This window comes from Lycium barbarum, chromosome 8 (assembly GCF_019175385.1).
Source record: "Lycium barbarum isolate Lr01 chromosome 8, ASM1917538v2, whole genome shotgun sequence".
NCBI classification, from domain to species: Eukaryota; Viridiplantae; Streptophyta; class Magnoliopsida; order Solanales; family Solanaceae; genus Lycium; species Lycium barbarum.
The window spans coordinates 373,348-396,911 of NC_083344.1; the positions used below are offsets into that span (position 1 = coordinate 373,348).

At 33.4% G+C, this 23,564-nt stretch overlaps 2 protein-coding genes across 3 annotated transcripts; both read left to right on the forward strand.

Moving 5' to 3' along the window:
• The first annotated feature begins 551 nt into the window (after window positions 1–551).
• Window positions 552–7,728, forward strand: LOC132605567 (dnaJ protein ERDJ3B-like). Its single transcript, XM_060318693.1, has 10 exons — window positions 552–823; window positions 1,333–1,481; window positions 2,293–2,422; window positions 3,793–3,907; window positions 4,604–4,720; window positions 4,885–4,971; window positions 6,321–6,380; window positions 6,474–6,551; window positions 7,048–7,119; window positions 7,203–7,728. The coding sequence occupies exons 1-10, from the start codon at window positions 750–752 to the stop codon at window positions 7,359–7,361; spliced, it is 1,041 nt and encodes a 346-aa protein (XP_060174676.1). The 5' UTR covers window positions 552–749; the 3' UTR covers window positions 7,362–7,728.
• A 2,283-nt stretch (window positions 7,729–10,011) lies between these two features.
• Window positions 10,012–19,355, forward strand: LOC132605568 (importin subunit alpha). 2 transcript variants are annotated; one of them, XM_060318694.1, is made up of 11 exons: window positions 10,012–10,358; window positions 15,703–15,799; window positions 15,940–16,031; window positions 16,113–16,244; window positions 16,339–16,524; window positions 16,613–16,776; window positions 16,891–16,972; window positions 17,887–18,015; window positions 18,134–18,261; window positions 18,344–18,720; window positions 19,017–19,355. In XM_060318694.1, the coding sequence occupies exons 1-10, from the start codon at window positions 10,152–10,154 to the stop codon at window positions 18,714–18,716; spliced, it is 1,590 nt and encodes a 529-aa protein (XP_060174677.1). In that variant the 5' UTR covers window positions 10,012–10,151; the 3' UTR covers window positions 18,717–18,720; window positions 19,017–19,355. The 2 variants fall into 2 exon arrangements, with proteins under 2 accessions (XP_060174677.1, XP_060174678.1); XM_060318695.1 differs by having other exon boundaries at window positions 10,013–10,358; window positions 16,894–16,972.
• The last annotated feature ends 4,209 nt before the right edge of the window (window positions 19,356–23,564 follow it).

Below are 23,564 nucleotides of genomic sequence, written 5' to 3' on the forward strand. Positions count from 1 at the left end.
TTTCATGCCTAAACTATCATGTGTGAGACTTTCATACCTAAACTATCACAAATTGGTCTGCAAAACACACCTCAACTATCAGTTGTTCACTTTTACTACCTAAAATATCACCAATTAGTTTGCAAAACACACCTTAACTATCAGTTATTCACATTTAATGACTTGTGTTTTGCAAACTAGTGGTAGAAAACTCTCATACATAATAATTCAGGTAGAAAATTCAAAAAAAGATGATACTGAAAGTGTGTTTTTGACCCTTAATCCTATTTGAACACTACATAAAAAAAAAAAAATCACAATAATTAACAATTTAAATATTTAAATGACATATAATTTTTTTTTATAGAAAATAAAAATTAAATCTCAAAATCTGAAAGATGCTAAATTAGGACGAGTAATTTGTAATCTTTACCATGCTAGTTAGTGGAAAAAACAAACCAAAAAAATTAGACAGGAGCTTACGTGGCTGTTTCCTATTGGCTGAAATACGTTGTAATCGTCTCTTATTGGTTACTCAGCATTAAAACCACGTCGCAGCTCAATTTTCAGTTCAGCAAAATTCACAGAGACGACAGTTAATCTCGTTAAATCTCTCATAACCAAAAATTCCAAATTCCAAATTATTATATTTATATAAAAAAGAACATTCTAGAATTGTTCATTCAATAGAACAATAGATCTGTTATACGAACCCTAGAATTTCAAAAGGGAATCAAATCGATTCCCATTTTTTTTTTTTGGTTGTGAATATGGCAAATGGAAGATCGAAATTGCTCTTTTTATTGTGCATTTTATCGTGTTCCTTTATAATTGCCATTGCATCGTAAGTTTTTTTTTTTTTTTTCTATGTGTATTTGTTGTTTATGTTTTGGTGTAAGCCAAATGGGAAAATTACGGTCTATGTCTATTTTTGAAAATATTTACTCTACGTAGCCCACTACACTGGGTATGTTGTTGTTGTTGTTGCTGTTGTCTTTACGCAACGTTGCATATACTTTGAGTTTGTTACCGGATTTAGCTCATATTTGTGTATAAACACCTTTTATACACTTTAAAAAAGGTTGATACATTATGTATAATGCTTTTCCCTCCGGGTATAATGTTGTGTAAGATTGTATATTGGGCTAGTGGCGTAATATTTTATGTTGGGCTGTATATTTTATTAGCCGAGGGTCTTTCGGAAACAGCCGCCCTACCTTTCAAGGTCGGGGTTAGGTCTGCGTACACTTTACCCTACCCAGACCCCACATGGTGGGATTATACTGGGCTTGTTGTTGCTGTATATTTTTGAAGATTTGGGCATTTTCATGGAGTGTGCTCAATGCTTTACAGGAAGAGTTACTATGATATTTTGCAAATTCCGAAAGGTGCTTCGGACGAACAGATCAAACGTGCTTATAGGAAGCTTGCGTTGAAGTATCATCCCGATAAAAACCAGGGAAATGAGGATGCCAATAAGAAATTTGCAGAAATTAGTAATGGTATTTCTCTTTTTAGTAAGCTGTTATTTAGAAAAATTATTGATTAGCAAGAAAGATTGCCATTCCATGTCAATGATAATGGTATGTTGTTGTTGTTGTTGTTGTTGTTGTTATTGAGTAGTTCAATGATATCGGCTCATATAGTTAATCTCAACTAGTTCGGGGTTGATGCATAGTTGTTGGTGCAAGTTTTTTGTGATTTTGAACCTTTATTATGATATTCTTAAAATCATGCAAATTAAATAGGTCCCTTGTATCGCGAAGTGGATTTGGAGGATTCATATAGGGATTAATGAGCTCATATAGCCTAACTCAACTAGTTTGGGATGGACGTGTAGTTGTTGTTGTTCCGCAAGTTTTTGTTAAAATCATTTTAAATCAAATGGGTCCGTTGTTGTTGCGCAAGTTTTTGTTAGAATCGTTTAAATCAAATGGGTCTGTCCGTATACATTGAATTGGATGCAGATGATTGATATAGGGATTGATGGGCTCATAGAGCGACCTCACCTAGTTTTCGATTGATGTGTAGTGGTTGTTGTTGCACGTTTTTTGTGATATTGAACGCTTTATTGGATGAAAATTTTAAAAATATTTAAATCAAGTGGGTCCTTATATAGTGAAATGGATGTCCAGGATTCATATAGGGATTGATGGGCTCATATAGCTGTCCTCAACTAGTTTGGGATTGATGCATAGTTCTTGTTGTTACTTATGCGGCTTGGCTAGTTTTATATAGTATAGTGACTTGTTGACTTGGGTGGTTTTGAAAGATAAATTTTCTGTAGTACTCATCTCCTTGGGGTATTTTCAGCTTATGAAGTGTTGTCGGATGGTGAAAAGAGGAATATATACGACCGTTATGGAGAAGAAGGTCTTAAACAACACGCTGCTAGTGGCGGAGGTAGAGGTGGAGGAATGAATATGCAAGACATATTTAGCCAGTAAGTTTCCAGGTCTTCCTCAACTTCTTTGGTGCTTATGTCTTTTTTCCTACCTTCTGATCATTGAATGTGAGCATTTTAGTGCAATATACCTAGTGCTCCGTAACTCTGGGTATAGAGGATTCACATAGACTCCAACTATTTTGGGCTTGAGGTGAAGTTGATTGATGTTGGTTAAGCAACTTGTCTACTTTTACAACTTATGAGCAATAAACTATAATCTCTCAGTATTTTGCATGAAGCTACAAGATATATGTAGACATTAGGTGAAACTTTTACCTCATGAGGTGAAACTTTTACCTCATTCTTCAGCTTTAACTGACTAATATTTAGCTGATTGTGGTAAAGCTATCGCAAAAGGATATTGTCCATTTAATTACTCACTCATTATAAGTGTAACCTTAAGTTTATGTATGTGGAACGTGTATTCAGTTTTTCTTCTTTTAAATAGTATATTTTCGGTTTTACTTTATAGTTTATTCATCCACACAATGAAAGGTTGGGGGTTTCCATATCTGGTACCTTATTCCATACCCTGAGACTGAAGGCATCTATATGAGCTTATTCCCCAACATTCAGCCATCCCACAAAACCTCTGTATAAGTTACCCCAGTCACTATCAAGTTCATGTGAAAACTGTATCGAAAGCCAATACTATTTTATTTTGATGGATATTAAAGAATGAAGTCTGAATTAATTTACGGTCAAGCTATATTATCTAGATATGGATAACAATCTTGGAGTTGTTAATGTGGAATATCCTTTTTTTTTTTTCCTTTTGGGGCTGGTGGATTTGGTGAAGGAGCCCTAGATATATTTAGCATATCCAACAAGTGAGAAATGCAAAGGGAATCTGGTATAAGCAAGCAGATGAATGTTATAGAATGTAATAAGATCTGATTTAGGAAGAGTTTGAGGTAAAATGGCTCGTAGTAGAAGATGTGGTGGTTTAGGCGCTCCCAAGGCTTACTTGCTGAACAGTATAATTCTCGATCTTAAAAAGAGTTGCAACAATACAGTGGCTTAAAGAAATCACCAGGAACTGTAAAAGACAGTAAGCCAGATCTGAAATGTATTAAGATAGTGAAGGGAGAAGAATTTGTTGGGATTTCACATTAGCATTACTTTGAAAATCCTCAGAGTCCGAGCTAGTTCAAGCATATAAGGGATAGGGAGCATTATCACTATATGGATTTTACTAAAAAAATTAAGTGTGCATTGATATTTGCTAGGAATTTTGAGTGACAATCTGATAATTTCCTTTTCATGATTTCATTTTGAGAACTAAAAGTAAACTGAATTAGAGTTTTGTTCATTGTCATTGACATGGAATTGCAATCTTTCTTGCTAACAAAACAATAATGTGCAAGGTTTTTCGGCGGGGGCTCAATGGAAGAAGAAGAAGAGAAAATTGTCAAAGGAGATGATGTGATTGTTGATTTGGATGCGACATTGGAAGATTTATACATGGGGGGTTCCTTGAAGGTAATACCATTATTTTTTTTGTATATTAATACTGAAGCCTTATCATCAAGTCAGCATACATACATTGTTATGCTGCGACCGTTAATCTCTAATCTATATATCTCTAATCTATAACATACTTGAATTAGTAAAATATACCATTTATGTTTTCCTGTTATAAGAAGTCATTATAAGCCTCAGGCACATGTTTTTGGAGGTCTCCAGCATATCCCTAATGCTGAGGAGTACAACATTACCAATTTCAAAAAAAAAAAAAAAAAAGCCTTAGGCGCATACCCACACAATTTATTATAAAAAGAATCTGAACTTTTTCATCCCTCCTAATTGTTTCTACTATCTAGTAACAATTAATAATCAACTCGAAATCGAAAGAAGCCAGTTATTTCCCCCACATCTAATCGAGATACGTCTTGTATACAAGTTGTTACCTGGTCCCCAGAAGGTGTGAAAATACAAGCCCTTTTGGGGACAACCGTCATATTTAGAATTGTGATTTGACAGAAACGGTTAGAATTCTGGTGTTAGAGAGTGCATATTTTTTAGGGCATCACGAAATGGGCCCTGCTAGCTGCATCTGTTGATTAATCTACTAAATCTAACTTAAGGGAGCTTTTCAACGACCAAATTATATGTCTTTTTGGCCAGCTATTATTGACCTTCAGCGTTTTGCTTCCTATGTTTTGATGATTAAAACAGGTTTGGAGAGAGAAAAACATTTTAAAGCCAGCCCCTGGTAAGAGGCGTTGCAACTGCCGCAATGAGGTGTATCACCGCCAAATCGGTCCGGGAATGTTCCAGCAGATGACAGAGCAGGTGTGGTTTATTGATGTTTGATGCAACAGATATACAGCATTTTCCTTTTATTCAATCAACTGACCTTGTTCGGAGAAAATTAAACTCAGTCTTGTGTGGTATTTCATGTTCTTTTGAAAATATAGCATCTGAATTTTCTTAAACTCTCTACTTGTGCTCTGTAGGTCTGTGATCAATGCCCCAATGTGAAATTCGAAAGGGAGGGCTATCACATTACTGTGGATATTGAGAAGGGAATGCAAGATGGACAAGTAAGCTTTTATCTAGAGTTCTTCACTTATATGCTTAATTTGGTTTGGTGATACTTTATTTGTTACCAAAGGTTTCATTCTGATGCACTTTTTAACTTAAGCTTGTGCGACACAATTTGGCATAGTGTCAGGATCTTCATTAGTGTATACAGAGCAATTTGCTTTCAGTGTTCTTCTGGCCATCTTGACTTTTATGTTACTCTCTAAAGCACTTGAGCCTTGTAGTTCTGCAACTACAGTCAAACCTATCTATAACAGCGTCGTTTGTTCAGATGTATTCTGGCTGCATTAGCGAAATACTGTTATAGAGAATATATATTATAACATGACATGAAAGATCAGTTCAGTGGTTCTTATAGAGAGGTCTAACTAGAAAATATTAGCCAATGCTAGTTTTTTATTTGAGATGCTCCTTGCAGTCATCTTAATGTACTGATGTTGATACATTTGGAACTTCATTTATGCAACTTCTATAGACTAGTGAATTTGATGTTGATCTGAAGTGCAGCTCAAGGTCATCCTAGAATGGCCTAATGGCAGTACATCGTAGACCATTTTTTACAAGGGCTTGATAAATATAGCAGAAATTTAGTAAACATCAAGTAAAAGCTGGTCATTTATACCCGCAAGGGTGGCTCAGTTGGTTGAGCATGGGGCTTTCTAATGGAGGTCTCAGGTTCGAAACCCCCTGCCTACAACGGCAGGGGATTTGCCTTCTGGGTCGAGCTCGTCGCACAGGGCTTGCCTAGTGCGGGTTACCTCTCCTGTGTGGTTTGCGAGCTATTGCACAGGAGCTGGGTTTACCCGAAGATTAGCTGCTGCGGGTTCCCATGTCATCAAAAAAAAAAAAAAAGTTGGTCATTTATCCATTTCTTTCTTGTGTGCATATCTGTGTGCAACAAAATGTAAAAAAGACTTGTTCCTTTTATTGTTGTCTTCTTAGAGCTACTTGATCCGTTTGTTTAAGAAAATCTATTTTCATTGTTTCAGCTAAGTTTTTGCTAAATTGACCTGTATATACTCTTTTAGTGTAAATCTCTGACTTACTTAACTACCAAAGGCCTTTCCAGCTGTTAGGGTTCACGGTTTTGCTGTCATAAGTGCTTGTTGATGATAAGTGTTCTTTCATAGTAAAGAAGTTTCAGAATTATAGATGTTACTGTGTCTTAATTTTCATAAGTCTTGAGGGGTTTTGTTAGCACTAATTTTTGCAAGTGTTTTTTCTCTTGTCATGTCATACTACACGAAGACAAAGCATCACTAAACTACTCTTGACCGTAGATTGTCTTCCTCCTTTTAGTGAGTCTTTTGAACAATGTTTTGAAATGATCAGAAATTTCTTTTGACAGGAAGTAGTATTTTATGAAGATGGTGAGCCGAAGATAGACGGTGAACCTGGAGACCTGAAGGTTTGACTTTTATCCCATGCTACACAAAATGGACTTCATTATTATGTATGATTTGCTTGACTTATATTCTGTCTTTATTATATCTTGGGACAGTTCCGCGTTCGCACAGCTCCTCATGACCGCTTCAAGAGGGAAGGAAATGACCTACACACTACTGTTACTATTACTCTGGTAATAACTTCTATTCATTTACCAGAATGCCTGACTGTCATCAATATAAAGACTATGATAGCTGTGAATGGTTTCTTTGAGTTTCAATGGGTTGAGACAACAGTATATTGACCAAATTATATTTGGGTTGGAACAACCCTCACAGAGTTGGTCCTTATTTTCAGAGAATTGGGCTGATGTTGAGACTATATTGAGACTTTTCTAGCTCCTGAAGAGATTGGAGCATTTATCGTGATCGATCTTGTGAGGAAAAGAGCATTAGTAAATTGCTTGAATGATGAGTGCTCGACTAATTTTAATGTGTTGTAGCCTTATCTTCAATTTCTTGGCAATCTTTCAATCTCCATTTAAGAAAGAACCTAAGTTAACTGTGTCCTAGTGGAACAAGAAGAACAAAATCTGGCATGCCACTTAGTGAAACATCACTTATCTAATTGATTATGATATTTTATTCACCTTTTACTTGATCTTGACACTTCCTTTTTCTTCCATGCAGGTGCAAGCACTGGTTGGTTTCGACAAGACCATTATGCATCTCGATGAGCATTTGGTTGATATTAGCACAAAGGTAAGTTTTACTAAGCAGTTCTAACCGGCTACGATTTCATATAGATGTACCTTAATAATTTTGATAATGCTTGTATCCCTCAGGGTATCACTAAGCCAAAGGAAGTGAGAAAGTTCAAAGGAGAAGGGATGCCACTGCATTTCAGTAACAAGAAGGGCAATTTACATGTTAAATTTGAGGTTCTTTTCCCCACTTCATTAACAGAGGACCAGAAGAAACGGATCAAGGAAATTCTTGTTTAGGATATACTACTGTCCGTGAGCTCGTTTCTGCGCTGCAATGAACTTAGAAGAATAGCGGGTTGACCTTATGCCCCCTTACACCTTTTGTTTTTAACAAATGTTGCATTAATGTGTCGGAACTTACTGTAATCTTCCAGGCATCCTCACCCTCAAATTTTCGGAACCTTTTATCCCCCAGTATTGTTTTTCCCAAGTCATTTGAGATGTAGTTTTACAGGCCAGCTAACAAGGATATGATTGACAATATTGGCAGTGAATCTGCTGCATTGAGTACTTGATATTGTATTGGACCATTACTGTAGAGTAAATTAAAGTATGTACACATTTTTAGCACAACTTTCTTCAATTAATTTACATTTACTATGTAGTTGGTAGCATGTTAGCTGCTGTATGATTTCGAACTCTTCTCCTCAGTGTGCTTTGGACGAAATCGCACAAAAGGCAGTGATTTAAGAATACGAGAAAATTCTAATGAGCTCGAGATATTTAATAAATACAGGCATTTGAAGGTCCAATGTGTAAATTGTTGTGGATTAAATTATGATTTTTATTTTGAAATAACAACACATCCGTTAGACCCTTGACATAAGGAGAATCAACTCAAAGCAGTATAAAAAGTCATGCCAAAAGATATGAATTTTTTGAACAACGGCTTATTATTTGATAGAGTAGTTCAAATAAAATTGAACTTTTGGTCGATTCGAGTACTTGGGATCCTATAGATGAAGGGTGTTGTAATCAACAATGCTTCGGGGAGTTCAAAATAAGCATAGATGCAGAGGAGAAGAAACCAATAGCACTTTTTGTAGTAGGGGCGGCGAAATAGGAGCAACCCAATTGATTGTAAAACTACAAAATTTAAAATAAAGGAAAAAGGGGTAGGTTCAAGAAAGATAGAATGACTTTGGGAACTTGTGATGTTAAACTTTTCATGAAATATTTGCATATAAAGGCATGTAATTGATTGTTGTTCCCTTGTCATAAAAAAAAAGAAGAAAAAAAAGAGAGACGACTCAGTACAATTGCATAAGTACTTTTTTATATTATCAGTGCCTAAATTTAAATCAGTATATTAAAATTATTTTATCTTCACACCTTTATAGCTTAGAGCAGTTAGGATCAGATACTTTTTATTATCTCCTTGATTTATTATTATCAGATAGAATAGTCATTACACATTAAAATAAGTTTTTTCTAGCATTGTACCAGCCTAAAACATTTATCACTTTTGCCAGTCATCGTACTAAAACTATTGCTAGCATCTATATGGCTATATAGGGTAGGTCTAATTAATTACGTAAGAAATTAAATATGACAGCTCAATATGATCACAACATCGATTAAAATGTAACAATAGTTCTTCAAAATATATTTATTTCACAAAAATAAAGGTCTGTTTAACTATCTACTCCATCCTTCCTTCCATTTGTACAAATAGTTTTCCATAAGCAAATTTTATTTTTTGTGTACTGAGAAAAACAAAAATTGTATATAACACATTAAATTCTTTGAACGTCGAGGTTTAAACATGGTACATATCGGAGTATCACTTAGAGTAAAATGTAATTTTGGAATTAAGAATTTATTTTTATTAAATATATAAAACAAAGGCCTATTTAAGTATTTTTGAACTTTTAACTGTACATTTCCAAAAATAATTTTCGACAAATAATGCTTGTACTTGTTTTGTACTCATATTAAATAATGCCAAATGTTTTTACTTGTTTTCTACTTACGTTACTGAGATTTGACTGTCAGTAAGTCATTTTAACTTTATAACAATTGTACTTAGTGGACAATTCAGCTATTTTTCCGGGATCATTTCTCCAAGTAAATAGACAAATGTCTCCCTCAATCCACCTCCAGTATTTCCCAAAACACAAACATAGGGACAACATGATAAGCTCATAATCAAGCCTACATTCCAAAACCAGAGTGGTAGTTGAAATATCAAAAATTCACAAAACTGGCTTATAAGTTGATCAAATCAGCTTATAAATTATTTTTAACTTATTTGAATATTTGATAAAAATATAAAGCAGCTTAAATTACGTTAAAAAGTACTTAAAATAAGCAAAAACTAAGAAGTTGGTCAACTCCATTTTTTTTAGCTTAATAACTTTATCCTTTTATCATTTATATTTTATATTAATTTCAATACTACCCTTACTTCTAAAAACCCTTTAAGTGCTTTTATCCAAATACGTAACTACTTATTTATAAAATAACTTTCAGCACTTAATGCTTAAAAGTCACTTTTTTCCAGCTAATCCAAACGGACTAAAACAATGTTAGTAACTACCTTAACTCCTTCACTTTATAAAAAAGACTGCTTTAACTATTGAAATATGATAGACACGACTTTAATAGAGGAACACAGTAGATATAATTAGTTGGGTCAAAAATAGATGGGTATTTTTATAAAATAGAAAAACTTGGGATAGTTTTTAAAAGTTTTGAAAATGCCAAGACATAAATCTTAGCTTAAAAAGAGGTTTGAGCCAGAATTTAAAATTTGAAAATTTATTTCCAAATCTTCAAAATATGCTCTTAAAATGTATGACCAAACGGGCCCTCTGCCAAAACACAAGCTCAGTGGCAACATGGTAAATAATCCCACAATGAAGCCTAGTTCCCAAAAACAGAGTGGTGGTTGTTTGATACCAAAAATCCTTTTCAGACAAAACAATCCCAATTTTCCACACCCTGGAATTTTCCAATTAGAAAACTGAATTTTGCTTTTCAAATTCAGAAAACTGAATTTTGTTCATCAGAGTTAACAATTTGGCTATGTCTTTGAGGCCGAATTCTCGAACGGAGGCTCGACGGAGCAGATACAAAGTAGCAGTAGATGCAGAAGAAGGACGGAGAAGAAGAGAAGATAACATGGTTGAGATCCGTAAGAGTAAACGAGAAGAAAGTCTTCTCAAAAAACGCCGTGAAGGTCTTCTTCAACCTCACCAATTTCCTCCTCCTCTTTCTCAGCTCGATAAGAAGGTACATCAATTTCGTTACTAGCTCTATAAGAAGGAATTTAGTTGTGTTTATCTGAAATTGCATGTCCGATCGATGTTTATAATTGAATGCTTGTAATTTTCGTTAGTTACTTGCTTCATTAAGTTGCTACAAGTATCGTGATCGGATTCGATTGTTTTATTTGTAATTTGCATGTGCGATTAATGTTTCGGTACTTGTATTTGATGTATAAAACAGGTTATATAAGTATTTTTTTCGTTTATTGAATTTGATTCAATTATCAGCTTTATAACAAGATATTTAGTTTCGTTGCTTCCTTCAGTTGCTAGTTATAAATATTGTGATAGGATTTGGTTGTGTTTATCTGAAATTGCATGTCCGATCGATGTTTATAATTGAGTGCTTGTAATTTTCGTTAGTTACTTGCTTCATTACTATCAATTTCGTTGCTACAAGTATTTTGATCGGATTCGATTGTTTTATTTGAAATTTGCAAGTGCGATTAATGTATCGGTACTTGTATTTGATGTATAAAACAGGTTATATAAGTATTTTTTCGTTTATTGAATTTGATTCAATTATCAGCTTTACAACAAGGTATTTAGTTTCGTTGCTTCCTTCAGTTGCTAGTTATAAATATTGTGATAGGATTTGGTTGTGTTTATATGAAATTGCATGTCCGATCGATGTTTATAATTGAGTGCTTGTAATTTTCGTTAGTTACTTTGCTTCATTACTATCAATTTCGTTGCTACAATTATTTTGATCGGATTCGATTGTTTTATTTGTAATTTGCATGTGCGATTAATGTTTCGGTACTTGTATTTGATGTATAAAACAGGTTATATAAGTATTTTTTTCGTTTATTGAATTTGATTCAATTATCAGCTTTACAACAAGGTATTTAGTTTCGTTGCTTCCTTCAGTTGCTAGTTATAAATATTGTGATAGGATTTGGTTGTGTTTATCTGAAATTGCATGTCCGATCGATGTTTATAATTGAGTGCTTGTAATTTTCGTTAGTTACTTGCCTCATTAAGTTGCTACAAGTATCGTGATCGGATTCGATTGTTTTATTTGTAATTTGCAAGTGCGATTAATGTATCGGTACTTGTATTTGATGTATAAAACAGGTTATATAAGTATTTTTTTCGTTTATTGAATTTGATTCAATTATCAGCTTTATAACAAGGTATTTAGTTTCGTTGCTTCCTTCAGTTGCTAGTTATAAATATTGTGATAGGATTTGGTTGTGTTTATCTGAAAATTGCATGTCCGATCGATGTTTATAATTGAGTGCTTGTAATTTTCGTTAGTTACTTGCCTCATTAAGTTGCTACAAGTATCGTGATCGGATTCGATTGTTTTATTTGTAATTTGCAAGTGCGATTAATGTATCGGTACTTGTATTTGATGTATAAAACAGGTTATATAAGTATTTTTTTCGTTTATTGAATTTGATTCAATTATCAGCTTTATAACAAGATATTTAGTTTCGTTGCTTCCTCCAGTTGCTAGTTATAAATATTGTGATAGGATTTGGTTGTGTTTATCTGAAATTGCATGTCCGATCGATGTTTATAATTGAGTGCTTGTAATTTTGGTTAGTTACTTGCTTCATTACTATCAATTTCGTTGCTACAAGTATTTTGATCGGATTCGATTGTTTTATTTGAAATTTGCAAGTGCGATTAATGTATCGGTACTTGTATTTGATGTATAAAACAGGTTATATAAGTATTTTTTTCGTTTATTGAATTTGATTCAATTATCAGCTTTATAACAAGATATTTAGTTTCGTTGCTTCCTCCAGTTGCTAGTTATAAATATTGTGATAGGATTTGGTTGTGTTTATCTGAAAATTGCATGTCCGATCGATGTTTATAATTGAGTGCTTGTAATTTTCGTTAGTTACTTGCTTCATTACTATCAATTTCGTTGCTACAAGTATTTTGATCGGATTCGATTGTTTTATTTGAAATTTGCAAGTGCGATTAATGTATCGGTACTTGTATTTGATGTATAAAACAGGTTATATAAGTATTTTTTTCGTTTATTGAATTTGATTCAATTATCAGCTTTATAACAAGATATTTAGTTTCGTTGCTTCCTCCAGTTGCTAGTTATAAATATTGTGATAGGATTTGGTTGTTTTATCTGAAAATTGCATGTCCGATCGATGTTTATAATTGAGTGCTTGTAATTTTCGTTAGTTACTTGCTTCATTACTATCAATTTCGTTGCTACAAGTATTTTGATCGGATTCGATTGTTTTATTTGTAATTTGCAAGTGCGATTAATGTATCGGTACTTGTATTTGATGTATAAAACAGGTTATATAAGTATTTTTTTCGTTTATTGAATTTGATTCAATTATCAGCTTTATAACAAGGTATTTAGTTTCGTTGCTTCCTTCAGTTGCTAGTTATAAATATTGTGATAGGATTTGGTTGTGTTTATCTGAAATTGCATGTCCGATCGATGTTTATAATTGAGTGCTTGTAATTTTGGTTAGTTACTTGCTTCATTACTATCAATTTCGTTGCTACAAGTATTTTGATCGGATTCGATTGTTTTATTTGTAATTTGCAAGTGCGATTAATGTATCGGTACTTGTATTTGATGTATAAAACAGGTTATATAAGTATTTTTTTCGTTTATTGAATTTGATTCAATTATCAGCTTTATAACAAGGTATTTAGTTTCGTTGCTTCCTTCAGTTGCTAGTTATAAATATTGTGATAGGATTTGGTTGTGTTTATCTGAAATTGCATGTCCGATCGATGTTTATAATTGAGTGCTTGTAATTTTGGTTAGTTACTTGCTTCATTACTATCAATTTCGTTGCTACAAGTATTTTGATCGGATTCGATTGTTTTATTTGAAATTTGCAAGTGCGATTAATGTATCGGTACTTGTATTTGATGTATAAAACAGGTTATATAAGTATTTTTTTCGTTTATTGAATTTGATTCAATTATCAGCTTTATAACAAGATATTTAGTTTCGTTGCTTCCTCCAGTTGCTAGTTATAAATATTGTGATAGGATTTGGTTGTGTTTATCTGAAAATTGCATGTCCGATCGATGTTTATAATTGAGTGCTTGTAATTTTCGTTAGTTACTTGCTTCATTACTATCAATTTCGTTGCTACAAGTATTTTGATCGGATTCGATTGTTTTATTTGAAATTTGCAAGTGCGATTAATGTATCGGTACTTGTATTTGATGTATAAAACAGGTTATATAAGTATTTTTTTCGTTTATTGAATTTGATTCAATTATCAGCTTTATAACAAGATATTTAGTTTCGTTGCTTCCTCCAGTTGCTAGTTATAAATATTGTGATAGGATTTGGTTGTTTTATCTGAAAATTGCATGTCCGATCGATGTTTATAATTGAGTGCTTGTAATTTTCGTTAGTTACTTGCTTCATTACTATCAATTTCGTTGCTACAAGTATTTTGATCGGATTCGATTGTTTTATTTGTAATTTGCAAGTGCGATTAATGTATCGGTACTTGTATTTGATGTATAAAACAGGTTATATAAGTATTTTTTTCGTTTATTGAATTTGATTCAATTATCAGCTTTATAACAAGGTATTTAGTTTCGTTGCTTCCTTCAGTTGCTAGTTATAAATATTGTGATAGGATTTGGTTGTGTTTATCTGAAATTGCATGTCCGATCGATGTTTATAAGTGAGTGCTTGTAATTTTCGTTAGTTACTTGCTTCATTACTATCAATTTCGTTGCTACAAGTATTTTGATCGGATTCGATTGTTTTATTTGAAATTTGCAAGTGCGATTAATGTATCGGTACTTGTATTTGATGTATAAAACAGGTTATATAAGTATTTTTTTCGTTTATTGAATTTGATTCAATTATCAGCTTTACAACAAGGTATTTAGTTTCGTTGCTTCCTTCAGTTGCTAGTTATAAATATTGTGATAGGATTTGGTTGTGTTTATCTGAAATTGCATGTCCGATCGATGTTTATAATTGAGTGCTTGTAATTTTCGTTAGTTACTTGCTTCATTACTATCAATTTCGTTGCTACAAGTATTTTGATCGGATTCGATTGTTTTATTTGAAATTTGCAAGTGCGATTAATGTATCGGTACTTGTATTTGATGTATAAAACAGGTTATATAAGTATTTTTTCGTTTATTGAATTTGATTCAATTATCAGCTTTACAACAAGGTATTTAGTTTCGTTGCTTCCTTCAGTTGCTAGTTATAAATATTGTGATAGGATTTGGTTGTGTTTATATGAAATTGCATGTCCGATCGATGTTTATAATTGAGTGCTTGTAATTTTCGTTAGTTACTTTGCTTCATTACTATCAATTTCGGTATTAATGTTTTGGTACTTGTATTTGATGTATAAAACAGGTTATATAAGTATTTTTTCGTTTAATTCAGTTATATTATCAGCTCTATAACAAGGTATTTAGGGTCGTTGCTTGCTTCAGTTGCTACTTACAGATATTGTGATAGGATTTGGCTATTTTATCTGAAATTGCATGTCCGATCGATGTTTATAATTGACTACTTGTAATTTTCTTTAGTTAATTGCTTCATTAAGTTGTTAGGTTTTTTTATCCTTATGGGATTCAATTTTTTATTTTTTTTTAATTTTTAATTGCTAGTGTGGTAAATGTTTATTAGGTGTTCATCCTTTTGACCATAATATTACTTGCTTTATTAAGTACTTAGTGGCACTGCTGCTGTTTCTCAGCTCGATAAGAAGGTATCAGTTTTGTTGCTAGTTACAAATATTGTGATCGGATTCGGTTCGTTTATTTGAAATTACAAGTGCGATTAATGTTTACTCGGCGTTCATCATTTCGAGCATAATTACTTGCTGCCTTCAGTTATTAGCCTCAGTTATACCTTATTGGATTCAATCGTTTATTTGAATTTCAAGTGTGATCAATACTGACTGTGCTCCCACCTCTTCGAATTTACTTAGCAGCTTGTATTTTTTGTTAACTACTCTCAGCCGTAGGATAACCGTGTAAGGATAGCATTTTTGCTTGGTAAAGAAGCATCTCATTCTCATAATTAGGTATGATAGCTAAGGAGCATAAATATACAGTCTGCTTTGTTTTTCTCCCTTGTCCGCAAAGCAGAAATGACACTATCACTGTTTGGGGAGTCAAACAGTTATTTGAAAATTACTATTTAAGAAAATAAAGAAATCTATGTTTGAATTTACGAAAAATTAGATTCGTTGACGCCTGTACTTCTAATACAGCCATCCTTATTGGGATGGACAGACTAACTTGGCGCCAAAAACAGTGTCATGCTGCTCTATCAACAAATTTATCTGATTTGATTTTATTTGTTTATAACCTTTCAGCTGGAGACTCTTCCTGAAATGATTTCTGGGGTTTGGTCCGATGACAGCAGTATGCAACTTGAATATACAACACAGTTCCGGAAACTGCTTTCAATTGGTCAGTTTTGCTTTGGCTCTTTTTTTTTTTTTTTGTGTTCTGAATGTATTTCTATTTGATCACCTTGACAATGAATGCTTTTCCTCTTTGTATCTCTGCTGCTTAATTGGTATTGCCTTCACTTCTGGTTGTGTTGGCAGAACGTAATCCTCCTATAGATGAAGTGATACAGTCTGGGGTAGTTCCTCGGTTTGTTGAATTTCTTGCTAGAGATGACTATCCTCAACTGCAGGTTTGTGCTATTTCTATTGCTTTTTTGTCGTTTATCTTCATTTCTAGTGTTTACATTTTCTTTTGGCGTCCTATGATCTAGTTTGAGGCAGCATGGGCTCTTACAAACGTTGCATCTGGTACGTCAGAAAACACTAAAGTTGTGATTGATTATGGTTCTGTCCCAATTTTCGTCAGACTTCTAAGTTCACCAAGCGATGATGTCCGTGAACAGGTAAAAACTTTTAATAAATGTCATGATATATTTCAATGAATCACCAATTTATTTCTTTGAAGTGCTTTTATGTTAACTTTGTGTACTTCTATAGGCAGTTTGGGCTTTGGGAAATATTGCTGGTGACTCGCCCAAGTATCGTGACCTTGTGCTTGGCCATGGAGCCTTAGTGCCATTGCTGGCACAATTTAATGAGCATGCGAAGCTATCTATGTTGAGAAATGCTACCTGGACATTGTCAAACTTCTGTAGGGGCAAGCCTCAGCCGCAATTTGAGCAGGTTAGACTCAAAAAAGAAAAGTATGTTTTAATCTTTTCAGACTTTTATATTAATTTGAAGATTGTGCCTTTTGAAATTCATCGATCAGACAAAAGCAGCACTCCCTACTCTTGCTCGACTTATCCACTCAAACGATGAAGAAGTCCTGACAGATGCATGCTGGGCTCTTTCATATCTCTCTGATGGAACTAATGACAAAATCCAGGCTGTTATTGAAGCTGGAGTGTGTCCCCGCCTTGTTGAGCTGCTACTGTGAGTCGTACATCTTACTTTTGGAGTTTGTTTCAGGCTTTCGTTATGTCAAAATCATAACTTCCGATGCTCTGCTTAGATGGTTTCTTACTGCCTTCATCTTCTTTTTGCAAGTAGTCATGCTTCACCATCTGTTCTCATTCCTGCCTTGCGCACTGTTGGTAATATTGTCACAGGAGATGATATCCAAACTCAGGTACTTATCATCCTCCCTTGGGCAATATATATAAGATTCTATCCTTTAGCCAATTCTTCATGTTTGAACTTTTGTCATTTTTTCCTCTTCTAGTTCTTAAATGAGTCTTTTTGAAAACCTGAATTCTCAATATCTAATCCATCAGTACGTCAGATGTTTTTCGTTTGGGTAAATTATTGCAGATCCGACAAAAAATATAATTCAATCTAGCTTTAGTCAATGATAATTCAACTTTTGTAATAATTCTGATAGTCAACTATTTTATAATATCAAAGAAAAGACGATGTTGAGATTGGGCTAGTCAATTAGTTCTCATGCATTTTCTGCCATGTTTAGGAGAGGTTGCTAACTGAAGTCTTTGCTAATTCATTCGTGTACTTCAATTTTCATATTTGCCTACTCGGGTGGGTGGTTTATGGTATGTGACTGTTATGATTATTTCTAGAATAAACTTTCCATTGCTCAACTGCCCGCAGGGATAGCGTTGCACCACATCATTCTGTTTTGAAACTTTGTGCTCTCTCAGGAACTCTATTTGTTCAGTCAAGTCATTTATTTGAACTGAGTGTGTAGGAGAAGGAATAGGGTAGAGAGGAGATTTTCTAAATTTTTGGTCCCTAAAACAAAAGAGGAGTGAAATTCAAGTTAACTTCTTTTGTAATCCTTTTATTCTCCTACCAAGGCGGGGAAGCTCTAAAAGGGTATATTGTAAGGCAGAGGTATGCTCTCTGTCAGTGAGGAGTTATTTGCAACCTTCCATTTTTGCTACCTTTTCAAACGTGGTGGAAACTGGAAAGTGGAAATGAAATGGACTAAAAAATCCACATTTTTGGTTATTAAAGCAAAGTATGTCTTACCTAATTTAACAGTTTGATTCTTTCTCTGGGGGATATCGATGAACCCACTTTGTTTAGGTTATCATTGACCATCATGCTCTTCCCTGCCTTCTTAACTTGTTGACGCAAAATTACAAAAAAAGCATTAAAAAGGAAGCTTGCTGGACAATCTCAAACATTACAGCTGGTAATCGAAATCAAATTCAGGTATGTTGTATGGTAATTGGCATTTATGTGCTTATTTTATCAATTGGCAGACAAAGAAGTGAGAGAAAGAGAACCTTTTTAATGTGTAGTGTATAATGATTGGGTTAAATTGAAATAGGCTGTGATCGAGGCTAGTATTATTGCCCCTCTTGTCCATCTGCTACAAAATGCTGAATTTGAGATAAAGAAAGAGGCTGCTTGGGCAATTTCAAATGCTACATCCGGTGGAAATAATGATCAAATCAAGTATAGTTCCTTTTAGCAAATTCAATTTCATCCGGTTAACCTTACATCTAGTTTGAAAACTCATATGTAAATTGATTTCTAGGTTCTTGGTGAGCCAAGGTTGTATAAAACCATTGTGCGATCTTCTGGTCTGCCCTGACCCAAGAATAGTCACGGTCTGCTTGGAAGGGCTTGAGAATATTCTGAAGATTGGGGAAACTGATAAGGATCTAGGTAACACAGAAGGCGTGAATGTTTATGCCCAGTTGATCGACGAGGCTGAAGGTCTAGAGAAGATTGAAAACCTCCAGAGCCATGACAACACCGAAATCTATGAGAAGGCAGTGAAGATCCTCGAAACTTATTGGTTAGAAGAGGAAGATGAGCAGCTTCCATCAGCTGAAGCTCAACCTTCTGGATTCTACTTTGGAGGGGGCGATCTACCTCTTCCATCAGGAGGATTCAACTTCAGTTGATGGGGTATGTTATTGTTCCCTTTTCTATGATCATTTCTTCTCTGTTGACAATTGTTGCCCCTTAAGAGTTTCGTTCTTTCTAGCACCTGTTTTATGGTGTAAATTATTTATTAGGATGAAATGGACTCCAATAGAGCAAAATGGATTAGAGGATTCGTATAGCCAACCTGGCAACCTGCTAATTTGGGTATCATGGTGTAAAGATAGTAGCCTTGCCTTTGATTGAGGAAATAGGTGGTTTATTGCATTTCAAACTTGCAGTAGTTTCTGAATCTGTATTGTTGCTACGATTCTTTCCAGGTTTTGGCTAGAAGGTCAGTCAGTGGTTTTTAAACTGGAGACAGTGTCTTCAATCCAGGAGAACTTATTCCCGAAGGGATGTTATCAAATTTGTTTGTTTCTAGCTGGCGTGGAGAAACGGATGGAACGTGAGTAAGGACCGTTTGAACAATATGTAGAGTTTTTATTTTGTTTTGTTGTATTGGGGTGTGGGGGGTGCGGATTTTACATATATTTTTCTTCTGTTTCTTGAGTGAGTTTATGTTGTATAAGTTACCTTCTCCCCCAGATATATTGGTGGTGATGGATAAAGTATAATTTATTTATATATATACATCTTAAGTATAATTTATTTATATATATACATCTTAATGTACAAGTCATACCTGGGCTTCCCATGACATTATAAATATTTCCTCAATTGGGTCATTCTGGAGATGCGGGGGCAGTGTATTGTTTTGTAATAAAAGGCGACATATATGAATTTGGTTTATTAGCAGCAACGTATACTTGTTTCCATCTTTCTGTCCCATTATTTGGCACTACCAAGGTAGTTGTTTGCTGTGGCTTAAGAGGTAGTAATTGACACAGTGTGTTTACTTCTTGGCCTGATCCCAAAATTACCTAGTTGATTGAGTTTTCCCTACACTTGATACTGGTTTTCGTCAATGTGCTGGAATGAAATTTTAGGATCTAGTTTAGGTGTTTGTTTTGTTCGTGGTCAAAAGGGATTGATTTGCTAGGTATCTTTGTATCCTGTTTTGAAATTGGTAGGAGAGGCATATAAGAGAAATGAAAAATGATGGGTTTCAGTCGTTGAAGCTATTTCATATGAATTAAACGTTGTTGGTGCTATGTTTATTTGTTCACTTTAGGTTGTGTTTTTTTTTTTTTTTCAGGGTTGGGGGGGGGGGGGGGGGGGGGGGTCAGGGGGATATGTGCAAAAGGATGGCTTTAGGGTGCTTGGTCTTCTCGCCCCTTAGGTTGATTTACACCAATATTCACTTCTGTGGCTTTATAATTAGAAGTTGGTCAATTTGAATTAAAGTTCAGAATTTAGAACTACTTTTCAGATAAAGCATCAAATGTCTTAAATTCTGATTTTTTTTGTCGACCCTGCAGGAGAATATTCATGAGAAAAGGATCTCATACTTACAATTTGCATTAAGGAAAATATCCTTATGAATCTTTTTTGTATAATCTTTTACTTATCTCATAACAAAAAAGATAATGTAACTAAATTAGTAACATTTATAACGGACTACAAAATCTAATCTGCCGAATTTTCAGGCTGGAAAATCGCTATTCGTCAATTCCTCGAAACAGCAGCACTGTATTTGCATAGGGAATAGCATAAAAATGTGAAATATAAGGCATAGGCCACGTGAAACAGGGCTTACACAAATCAAAAACGAATCTCCACTCTCAAAAAGGTAGATGAAGAAAAATAAAAATAAAAATAAAAAAGGCCAACAACTCATATCACTGCCAAAGTTTCCAGGTTCTACTCATCAGTCACCAAATATTCCCTAAGTGGCCCTCCAGCCGACGCCTAAACCTGATTTCCAATCCAGCAATGATTTGCAACCTGATTTCCAATCCAGTAATGATTTGCACATATGAACTTTTTGGCTTCACAATAAAAAGAAATAACAATTTGCTAACTCTACATTTGCAACTGTATGAATATTGGTAAAAAATTTACATACTGAAATCCTAAAAATACTTGCAATGAGATTACTAGAAAAACAATTGCTGGTAGGTTTTTTCTATAATAAGCAATGAATCTATATATTATTAAAAAGATGATAGTTTTAGGACAAAAAGTAGTTAATTAGTTGATAATTAGTTATCAGTTATTGTTTGAATTTAAAATAATTAAATATCTATTTTTTTTAAGTAGTGGTTGTAGTGTTACCCAATTCTTTACAATAAGGGAAAAAACTGAAAACCACGTTTCTGTCGGATCAAGTGATTACAATTTCCAAGTTTAAGTTTTAAAAATTTATAATTCATTTTCCTTTAAATTCTACTTTGAAAAATGAAGGGGAAATTGCTATTCCTAAAAAATTGCAAAAAATGCTATCCATGTTATACTATTCCTAAAAATTGCTCCTAAATCATAGGCACCGATTAATCCACGTCTCTCCACTCAAAATCATAGGCACCGATTAATCCACGTCTCTCCACTCGAAGTAACAAAATAGGAAATTAAACTTCATTCTTTTATCTTAACTAATTATTATAAAGATAAACTTTTCAAAAGACAATTATTTATTAATTAAACGTCAAGAAAGATTAAAAAAATTCCTAACTAAACTACCCTATTACCCCACGAACTCCACTTCATGCACCAAAACCCCCCACGTCCCTTTACCTGTACTACACCACAATAAAAGGCATCAGCACCTTCAAATACACAAGCACATAGGCACGCTTAAATTTTCTGTCTTTACTTTCTCTACAAATGCAGGTGAACACATAATTAATTGGTATGTGTTGGTTAGTGTAAATACCTACTTGATTTGCTTATAATCACGATGTATTAATTTTCTTTATGTGAGAGAAGTTAGGTAAAAAAATAAATTATACATGACATTTCAGAGTACAAAATTTTATAAATTTTATTCTGGAATCTCATTTTATGCTCCTAATGTATCCTCGATACAAAATGACAATTTGATTCATCTCCTTAAATTTTATAAAGATTTTTCTATAAGGTGCATTACATTAATAAATAAGATGAATATTGAAAATTCGTTTAAAAAAATCCAACAAGACATGTCAGAAAATGGGGACCGATAGGCAGTGGCGGAGCCAGAATTTTCATCCAAGGGGTTCAAAAATTCTAAAAGGTAAATACACGAAGAAGTCAGGGGGTTCAACATCTACTATATATACATAACAAAATAATTTTAACTTTGAAAATACACTGTAATTTTTTGCCGAGGGAGTTCGGATGAACCCCTGGAGCCAATGTGGCTCCTCCCCTGCCGATAGGTATGGAGTAAAGATGAAGTTAGCGATTTTATAAAAAGATATTTTGAGATTTAAAAAGAATGTTAAAATAAAATTCTGAAAAGCTTTGTCAACCAAAATGATTATATAAGCTAACATGTTTGACTGGCTAATCCCTTTTCTTTTTATCCTTATGGTTGTTTGTTTGAAGAAGGAAAAACATTTTTAACATTTTATTTTTCTGATTTGAAAGTTGTATCTTCCATCATAGTTTCTTAAAAAAAATTCGTTTGTAACAGATTTGTTATTTAGTCATTTATATTTAGATTTTATGGTTTTAGGAACTCAAATAACAAAAGATTAAAAGTGCAATTTGGTCACACTTAAAATGAGCATTTTATCTTTGCAAGTTCATCATTGAATAATTCTAGCGGAATTAATATTTTTCTTACAAATTTAAATTTATGGGACATTCTTATTCCTAATTTTTTGCCTGAATCAAAAATGAGTTTCTGAAAGTAGTTTTGTGTGATAAAATTTATTTGAACTTGAAATCAGAAATTATTTTCAAAATATGATGGAAAAAATTATAAAATGAAAAGACTGCACAGTTCAGATCTTAATAAATAAAGAAAAAATAAAAAATTATTAAACAATAAAATCTTCCAATTAACAAACCACAAAAGCATGGGTAATAAAAAAATTGAATTAACAATGAAAACATGTATTAGAATGGTAAGATAAAAGTATTTGAATTGATTGAAACTAAAGAAATTCCAAGCAACAAAGTAAATAGGAATAACAGAAAAAATTCTAATTGGGAGAAAAAGATATCATTATTTAAACTAGAAATTAATTAAATTTGAATTGAAATAGAAAATATTTAATTTGAATAAAAGACAAAATATTCAATTTGAGATGATACATTTTTTAATAATGAAAATAAATAGAGATAATAAGTGGCGTTAGTGACTTTTAAAAAGTATATTTAGTTAAATGCCACTTTGTTTATTTTATTTGTAGCAATTATTTTTTTTTATCACAAATAAGATGTTTTTCGTATGGTCTATATTTCTTGTGTAAAAGAATTTTCTAATTCTATTTTATAGAAATGAGTGCTTGAAACTAAACTATTCAAAATCTTGAATATTGAAAATACAATTTCTTTCAAATTGTGTAGATTCGAAAACCTCACGATGACGATGGTAGCATTAGGCAACTACAAAATTGAGTTGTGGGCATAACTAAGATTTATAAGATGAACTCAAAAAATTTTGGGGCTCAACTTCTTTCATGTTATTATGGTGTTGCGTTAGTATATTTTCTTAATATGTTAGCACATTTAATATGATCAGAACTTGAAGTCAAGATTTTTACAATTATTTCTCTCCGCTCTTTTATAAAATGATCCGCGTATCCCGCAAGTACGTATACTAGTAATCTAAAAGGGGAAAAAAAAGAGCTAAAAGAGGTACTCTACACTTGTCCGTTTATTCATTTGTGACACTTCAACTAGAGCTAGTGCCTATTAACTACTCAATAAGTTTACTTACTTCCTAGTTCCTCCGGCTCAATTTCTGTGATGTAATTTGATTGTGCATGAAATTTAAG